The sequence below is a fragment of the Lemur catta genome, chromosome 7 (genome assembly GCF_020740605.2).
Source record: "Lemur catta isolate mLemCat1 chromosome 7, mLemCat1.pri, whole genome shotgun sequence".
NCBI classification, from domain to species: Eukaryota; Metazoa; Chordata; class Mammalia; order Primates; family Lemuridae; genus Lemur; species Lemur catta.
This window is the reverse complement of record NC_059134.1, coordinates 15,846,885-15,855,407: the sequence shown is the minus strand read 5'-3', so window position 1 is coordinate 15,855,407 and position 8,523 is coordinate 15,846,885. Positions and strand designations below refer to the sequence as shown.

Here is an 8,523-nt window from a genome sequence, read left to right as displayed (position 1 = left end):
AGGTGAATTAGGGAAGAGGGTTCAATAGTACTTTATTGTCTATGGTGCTTAGTTCTAAGTGGTTGCTATTCAGTGATTGGCTCTAAGGGAAGGTATAGTAACCCCTGGGGTAGTAAAAGCATATCTGGGCCCATTAAGAATTGTGAAGGAGTCCACAACCCATAATCCCAGGCCTTGGTGAAATGAATCCCTGGTTTAGATGATGAAAAGTGGTCTGGACACCTCAAGGCTTCACTCCAGGCTGATGCATGGCCCTGGCCTTGTTCTACTATGTCCTTAAACCCTAAGATCAGATTACAAATTGAAGCCTTCAGTAACTTCTGGCTCACTTTGCTGCCCACAGGGGGCCTGGGCAAGGTTGATGACTTCCACAAAGCAAGCTGGGCAAATTCCTGGGATTTCAGGTGACACCAAAAGGTTTCCAGGAGTTCCACATCTTTATTAATCTCTTAACAGATTGCCTCACTTGCTCTTTGGGGTAAGCTGAGTGTGTATCCTAGAGGGTGATAGAATGAATATAGAGAAAAGGATGTGCCTTAATAAATAGCCTTTAGAGTCTTCTTTCCTTGTGGAATGTCTAGACTTTATTTCTATTTATTTGTTTGTTTATTCTATCTTCATAGAATGCTCTAGCCCTAATTTTTAGTTCTTTGGCTCTTCAGCTCCAGCTTTCATATTTTACTTCCATGTCTTTATTACAGCTTCTCATCTTTAGGATAACATCATATAGGATAAATGATTCACCTGAATCCAAGCTTAGGAATTCTAAAGTGTGTATTTTTTTTTTGTTCATTTTTTTTGTAATAGTAGGTGTGGCTTGTGAGGAAGGAGAGAGACTTTTTTTTCCACAGAATTTCTTGCTCCATGGTTTCTTAACTATGAGTGTTCATCACACACCCGATGGGTGAGGTGTTTAGGTTTTGAGGGTTCTAAGCCAGCCAGTAAAGTCATGAAATCGACCACTGTGTCAATGTTGTACTTCTGGCTGGTTGTGTCCTTCAACACACATAAAACACTCAACCAGCTAAAAGAGATGAGCTCAGAGATGTTAGCTCGGAGGAAAAGAAGGATCACATTGAGATCATTGATGGGGCATCCCAGCATCTTTCTGCTGAGGAGATCAAAAGCTGGAAGCATCTCATAGATGGATAGGAGTCGTTTGTCCCACCGACATAGCCGTGTGAGGTTGTAGACTATCACTGGAACCAATAGGGTATATATTGCCACACTGGAGAGGCTAACAATCTGGAAAACAGACAGGGTGGTCAGCCTACATGTGATCAGATCAGGGACGTGGGTCTCATCCCTTAGCAGCTTTGTCTTGATGGAGCAGCTGAATTCTTCTTGGAAGAAGACATCCAAATGGAAGTGGCCAAGGTACAGGTAGGTGGCTGAGGTGAAGAGGAGCAAGAGGGAGTTCCTCAGGAGGTAGGCAGCCACTAGTGAATGTGAGCGCTGCTTACATGCCAGGTACCGCTCTAGCAAAGGGAATTCGAAGTATCGTTCTTTCCGAGCCCTGGGCAGGGGAAGACAGGAGGCAAGGTTAGGAAGGGCCATTTAGAACTGTACTCCAAGAGAGCCATGTGGGAAAGGAACAGAAGATCTGTGTTTTCAACATGGCATTCTTGGCTTACATGAAAATCTGCCTTCCCTGAGCATAACCCTGCTTCATACCAAAAACAGATGTGTAAATATATCTTGATTCTCCAAGTATTGAGTGCAATGTGATACACCGAGTGAACGGTCAGCGAGTGATGAGTAGTCATACTGGATTTCTGGCCAGCAAGGCAGACTAAAGCTCTAAGTTGAAGGAGGATGCTTAGGAAGCAATAGGCTTATGAAGTTGGCACTGGACTGGGAGTCTAAATAAGTGCATTCTCTTTCTTGGCCTGTGTACTCTGTGTATGATTTTTAGGCCAGTTCATTTTATACAAATAAATGTATCACTAGTACTGATATTTGTTGAGAGCTGTGGTGTTCAGGTACATATAAGTCAGTCTCTGCTTAGACTCAAAAAACCTTAGAGTCTGGCTTGTGGGGAAGGGGCAGATAAGACATGCAAATATGAAATAAAAATAGCACTTGATTTGTTGCTAAAATGATGGACACAAACCATAGTAGTTGCAAAAGTTAGGAGAGGGAGCTAACAGTGTGGGCTAGAGTGTTCAGAGACCTTTATGAAGATTATTGGCTTAAAGCTGGGCTTTAAAAGCTAGAGAGGAAGTTTTTTCAGATGGTAGAGTATATGCAAGAACATAAGACAGTATGAATTCAAATCTTAGGTCAACTGTCCTCTTGGGGGACCTAGCCTGGCCACTCTATGTAAAACAGTACCTCTCTTCATCCCTCTGGCTTTCCAGAACCCCACCCCCAACTTTACTTTTTCTTTTCTTCATATCACTTATCTCCAGACATATGTTTTACAAATGTGTTCTGTTTATTTGTTGTCTGTTTTTCTCAGCAGGATGTAAGCCCCACATGGGCAGGTATAGCTCTGTCTCTTCTTGCCCACACCCCACAACACACACTAATTTAGCAAAAGCACCCAGAGAAAATGCCTAGTGTACAGATGTAGGAACAATTAAATAAATAAATGATTTGCTAAGGGGAGAGGAAGAAGACTGGGTAGGTAGAGTGGAAGGTTTCTGTTACCTTCTAGTTAGAGGTTTGAAAAAGTAGTTGCTGACATTATGGTGAGGGCCTTGGACAAATATTTAGGAGAATTTGGGTATTTTTTGGTAAGCATGGGGGGAACTATTCAAGGTTTCTGAGAGGAATAGTGTAGAATAGTGTACAAAAGTGGTACTTTAGAGAGATGAATACCTTTGTGGGCTCAGTGTAGTCATCTGTACACTAGAGGTAGAGTTTTCTATTTACAGAAATGATAGAAAGTTAAGGGGATGTGTAAATACTTTGTACTCTTGAGAAGGATGGCACAGAAGATAATTTAAAGATTGCTATGCAAAGACATCGTTTTAATTCTTGACTAGCCCTAATTTTTAGTTCTTTGTTTTTTAGTTTTTCAGAAAAAGATGGAAGAGACAACTCACTTCTCCAGCTCATCCCAAAACACATGGGGGTCGGAACTCTTCTGCTGGATCTTCAACATGTGTTGCACCAGGCGGATGGAGCGATTATAGGATTTGTCCAGTTCGCTGATGATGAACAGCAGATCCGAGCTGAGGGCTGGCACGGCTGCATACTGCCACAGCAGAACTGGCAGGTACATGACCATGGCCAAGGCCAGCAGGGCGTAGGGAAGCGCCTGTGGGGTGAGAGCAGCTGAGGAGGGGGGCCTGGCTGCTGAGACCTGAGTGACAGCTGAGTGAGGGGCTACCCTTCCCCCAGTTCCTGCCTCAGAGGAGAAGGCAGTGTGGGCGACGGGCTACCACAGGCCTCGGGCCTGAGGCTCTCCGCTGACCTGGCTGAGTACAGTGAGGCCTGGTAGAGAAGGGATGTGGATCTCCATGCTCCCCAGGTCCTCTTATCTGACCCAGCATCTGTTTAGGGCCCCGGGGCAGAGAGAGAAAAAGAGAAAGAGAGAGGGAGAGAGGCAGGCTCTCCCTGCCTTCCCCTTCCAAATTTGTTAGTCTGAGTAGCTAGCCAGAGATCACGGCCGGCAGTGGCCGTGGCATCCTAGCAGAGAGAAAATCCCATTTTCTCCATGTGGCTTCTCTGATGCACAATGGTCTTTTCTGATTTTTAGATTCTTGGTAATGCCTGCACCATCAGACACTATCTTGGACTTCTTTGGGGGAGCTCTTTCAGGTATGTAGATATACAAACTGACTTTTAAGAATGCATAAACCTTGTCTCTTCAGCTATATTATTAGCTACACCCGGGATAAGGGACTGCCATGGGTTGAATTGTGTCTGTGTTCCCTGCCTCTTTAATATGTTGAAGTCCTAATCCTTAGTACCTTAGAATGTAACCTTATTTGGAAATAGGGTTGTTGCAGATGTAATTAGTTGCTTTCAAATGAGGTCCGACTGGAATAGGGTGGCCCCTAATCCATTATGACTGGTGTTCTTAAAAGAATAAAAAGTCAGGTGAGGAGGAGACATGGACACAGGAAGAATGCCCAGTCTTCTTGTCGTGTCTGTGAGCCAAGGAGAGGGACTGGAAGGTCCTTCCCTCACAGCCCTCAGAGGACCCAACACTGATGACACCTTTATCTTGGACTTCTGGCCTCCAGAGCTGTGAGACAATACGTTTCTGTTGACTGAGCCACCCAGTTTGTGGTAGTTTGTTACGGCAGCCCTTGTGAACTAATATGGGAACTTTTACTTAGGTTTCCTCTTCATACTTACCACACCTCACAGGGTTGGGCCCACTATTCTGCCCACAGTAAAATCTCTATTTGTAAAGGCTTTTTAAAGCTACATTTTTGTTAGGTGCTTAATATGCGTGATTTATTTGATCTTTATGAGGATGCTGTCGGGCCAATATGATTAGTATCTCTGTTTTACGGATAAGGAGACTGAAGCATGGAAAGATGAAGTAATCTGGGCAGGGTTGCACAGTTCGTAGGTGGGAGAGGCAGGGTTTGGATCTAGGCTGTCTGATTTTTGGAGCTTACTCTCTTAATGACTACTTGACTTATAGCTTCTCCTGAACCAGGGATGCTTATTTTAGAGGAGAGTTTGAAGAAAAAGAGAGAGGATACATATCTGATTGCACCTGGGTAGAGGAGAAAGGGGTGAGTTTTCTGAACTCAAAAAGATAGATTATGTTAGGAAAGGTACCTAACCATGAGGCCCCAGAGAAAATTAGAACCTTTTCACTCCTGCCCAAGAAATGACATTTCTTGAAAATGAACACTGTACCCATAGAGATTCTGTTTCTGTAGATTTGGAGTGGAGGCAGAGAATTTGGATTTAAAGATCTTGATTATCAGACAGTTTGGCCCTTTTTTGACATGTGAATCCCCTCTGTGGTAGAACTTGTTACCATTTAAATCCTGCTTTAACTTTCAGTGACAGAAACCTCCTAAACTCTTTCCTTTATGTCTCTGGTTTTGCCTGGATCCTAGAATTGTGGCAATTTGAGGCCTTATAAATTGTCATGCCTAGAAAATGCTATGTGACTTTGTGAATTGAATATATATATTACTGCTAATCTGTCATAAAATCCCCCTGCGATAACAATAAAGGATAAGAAAAGATGTAATCTTGTAAGGACAAAGAGAACAGGAGAGGAGACAAGAGAACAAAATGCTGAAAACTGGAAAATAATTGCATTATGGAACACAGCAGCCTGCGGGGAGGATGGGAAGCTGGTGCAGGGGCCAGCAAGCTGTTTTGCATCACAGAACCAGAAAGCCCCAGGAAATGGAGACACCAGGGACCTCTGAAAATGAGAGTGTAGGTGGGGCTGAAAACAGGAAAATTGTTTGAAAAATCTGTGTGAGAAACAGACCCACAGATCCTTTTTGTAACATGAGACATTCAAACAGCTACTGTTTCACCCCCTTTACAGACCTTGAAGTTGCTCTCCAGGGAGAGATTGAACCAGTTTAAACTCTGCACTTGGGTCCATTGAAGCAGGGGAACCGTACTGAGAATGGCAGGAACAGTTGAATGAACAGTGAACAGTGAGACCCACAGCCGAGCTTCCAGAGGGTGGGCAGCCAGTTTTAATTCCAACTGCACCATTCCTTTCCCCACAAATTAAGGACTGAATGACTCTTCTTGGAGAAAACCGACTGGCCCAAGAGAAAGGACTATAGACACTGATATCTGAGGTTTTTCCAATGAAATAGATGAAAGGATCACCTTAAACTGAAGCCTACCTGTCTACCTGCCTCACACATGAGCACAAAGCTTCCAATCAGACAAAAGTGGGCAACCAAAGATCACCAGACATTTGAAGAATGCCTGAAACGTGAAAGTCAGCGACCAAGTGGGGTGGGGGTGGGGGTGGGGGTAAGTGTCAAGAGGGAATAGAACAGTGCAGTTCCGTCCCCTCCACTCTGCCGTGGAGCTGGTCTGATACAGTCTGGCTGCTTTACCTTGTGGGGCCAGAGAGATTTCATCTTGTACTGGCCAGGCTCATCCTGCTCATGGTGGACCAGTGAGTCCCAGCAGGAGCTGTCCACGTAGGCAGCCTGCCGGACACTGAAGTTGTTGGGAGAGAAGCAGCTGATCGGAGACCCTGGAACAGGAATACAGTTTTGAGGCAGCCCCGAGCTGGAGTGGAGGAATGGGAACACAGGGGGCACTCATCTAACAGTTTTCTAGGGGTCACCTCCACAATGTCTTGCTGATTTTTGTGTCTGGCAGGCACTATCTTCTTCCCATGCCCCAGTTTTCTGGGTTGGGCATGGCTATGTCATGGTTGGACAGGGCATGCCTAGACCGCACTCCGCTCTTTGGCCCAGGCCTACCAGTGACTGACTCAGCCTCTTAGGTCTGGTGGTTCTGTTTTGTCAGAGTCCCCTAGACTCCCTGATTGGGGGCTCCCTGTGCTCCCACAGCCTGGCACCAGAAGCCTTGCAGTTTGATGGTGACATCTCCTTCCTGAGAGAGCCAACACCCTTTAGACTCTAAAATGTGAAGGATTAATTGCCTAGACTTCTTAGTCCAAATCAAGAGAAAAGTTGGGCAAATAGTACCAGAAGGAAAGTGGGTTTGGAGGAGAGTCTCTGGCTTTTTGTTTTCCCATTATTTTCCAGAAAGAAGCAGACAAAGAGGTAGTGGGAGGTTGGCACCCCTCAATAGGAAATGTAGTAAGTTCATGGCACAGCCAGAAAAGAAAGCCAGAAGTCCAGGGAAGTCCACATTCTCTTTAATAGAGGCAGTGGATTTGCTGAGTTAATCCAGCACTTGAAGCACTAGATCCATGTGTGTGTTCATGTCTGTGTGTGGCTGGGGTTTGTGGAGAGGATACAGTGAGCTTATCCAGCTCCCCTAATGTGCCAGGCTCCATCAGACAGTTAACATGTGTTCTCAGATTAGTAACCCTGGAGACGGGGTAGGAAGAGGGTGCAGAGGAAGTGAGAGGCTTCTTCACAGCGTGGCTAAGATGGAGAGGTCCGAGGTCCTGAGAAGATTATGAGACTTCAACCTCTCTCATCCGTATGAAAACCAAACTAAAAGTTTAAGTATTGAAATGTCATAAAATATATATGGATACTAAAATTACAACTAATTTTTTTATTGTAACATTTTGGAGATGACTTTTAAAACTTTCTGGTGCCTGTGCTTTACTCATGCATTGTCTGCCTTTTGGGTTATCCAGCCCAGCCCAAAGTCATGAAACCCAGTCACCGTGGGTGCTGTCTTACCTCCGAGCCCTTGCAGAGCCTGATGTGAAGTGGAATCTCTCTTACACACTGGGCTTTCGAAGCGACTTACCGGAGGAGAACTCCTGGGCAAATGCCAAAGACATCAGCAACAACGGGGAGCCCACAGCTACGAACTTGACCATCCGGTCCAGGGGCAGTTCCAGGCGCAGGCCTTTGAGGTGGGGACCCCTGCGGTCAGGCAGCAGGGCATCGGAGAGCATGTACTCCGCAGCTGCATTTGCAAGAGACATGATGCTGCTGAACTTGAGGGTGCGGAGACTGCAGGAGGGATCCTGGGATAGTGGAGCAAGGAGATGGCGGCTTCAGGCAGCTGGCTTCCAGCAGACAGTGCCTGCTGTGTCATGGATATCTGTGCTAGGAGCAGGCGATGGTTCTGTAAATAACTGCCCAGGTCCTGAGCTAGACACCCTCGTAATTAGAGGGAGGCATGGCCTTAGTGGGTCCTTGCTGGAGGAGGGTCAGGCTTCACCTGGGGTGGTGCCAGGCTGCTCTGTCTCTGGATTGTCTCTGAGCAGATGGCGTCCTGTGGCTTTATGTTGCCCTCTCATTAATAAAGTATTTTAAGCGGGGTGGTGGAGAGAAGGAGGGCTGTGGAGCCAGACCCCCCCGTGTAATTGGTGTGGAATTTGGGTGGGAATTGCTTAAATGTGTTGTAGGCCCTCATTTTGTGGTTTGGAGTGGGAATGGAGCCCCCAGGACCCAGCTAGGATTGCTACCACTACATAGTAGTCTTTGTCCCAGTGATGATTTTTGCTCTGGGCCCAGGTTTTTTCCCCATAAACTGCTCTATATTTGGTGTTAAATTTCCTTCTCTGACTCTGGTCTTTCTCTAAAATATTTCAACTATGTATTTACAATTTTTGATTCTTTTTTAGCCTATCAGTTCTCTAGAGAGTTGGGGGATGCATGGCCATGCTGAGTAGTAGAAAGAGTGTGACCTTTGAAATTAAAGAGAAGACTCCTCCACTGGAGACCGAGAAGTGCTCATTTTTTGTGTGTGTGACTTCAGGCAAGTCACTTTTAGCTCAGTTTTCTCATCTCTCAAATGGAAATATGTTACAATCTTACAAAGTTGTGGGGATTGATTAAAAGTATTGTATGTGAAGGTGCTTTGTAAACTGTCAAGTGTAGGGCAAGTATCAGCTCATATGGTGGGATTGGGTGGGTGGAGAATAGGGCTCTCTTGTCTCTAGTGTTGCCCTTAAACTTGGCAGTA

General features: G+C 45.5%; 1 protein-coding gene and 1 long non-coding RNA gene across 2 annotated transcripts; one reads left to right on the top strand and one right to left on the bottom strand.

Moving 5' to 3' along the window:
* Positions 1 to 418: 418 nt before the first annotated feature.
* Positions 419 to 7,658, bottom strand: PANX3 (pannexin 3). Its single transcript, XM_045555707.1, has 4 exons — positions 7,357 to 7,658; positions 6,012 to 6,154; positions 3,051 to 3,265; positions 419 to 1,516 (listed from the first exon to the last, which is right to left on the bottom strand). Exons 1-4 carry the CDS (start codon positions 7,535 to 7,537, stop codon positions 877 to 879), a joined length of 1,179 nt encoding a protein of 392 aa, XP_045411663.1. The 5' UTR covers positions 7,538 to 7,658; the 3' UTR covers positions 419 to 876.
* LOC123641185 lies at positions 3,077 to 5,560 on the top strand. Its single transcript, XR_006736238.1, has 3 exons — positions 3,077 to 3,223; positions 3,707 to 3,768; positions 5,480 to 5,560. It is a non-coding gene; the product is annotated as an uncharacterized LOC123641185 (long non-coding RNA).
* Positions 7,659 to 8,523: the final 865 nt, after the last annotated feature.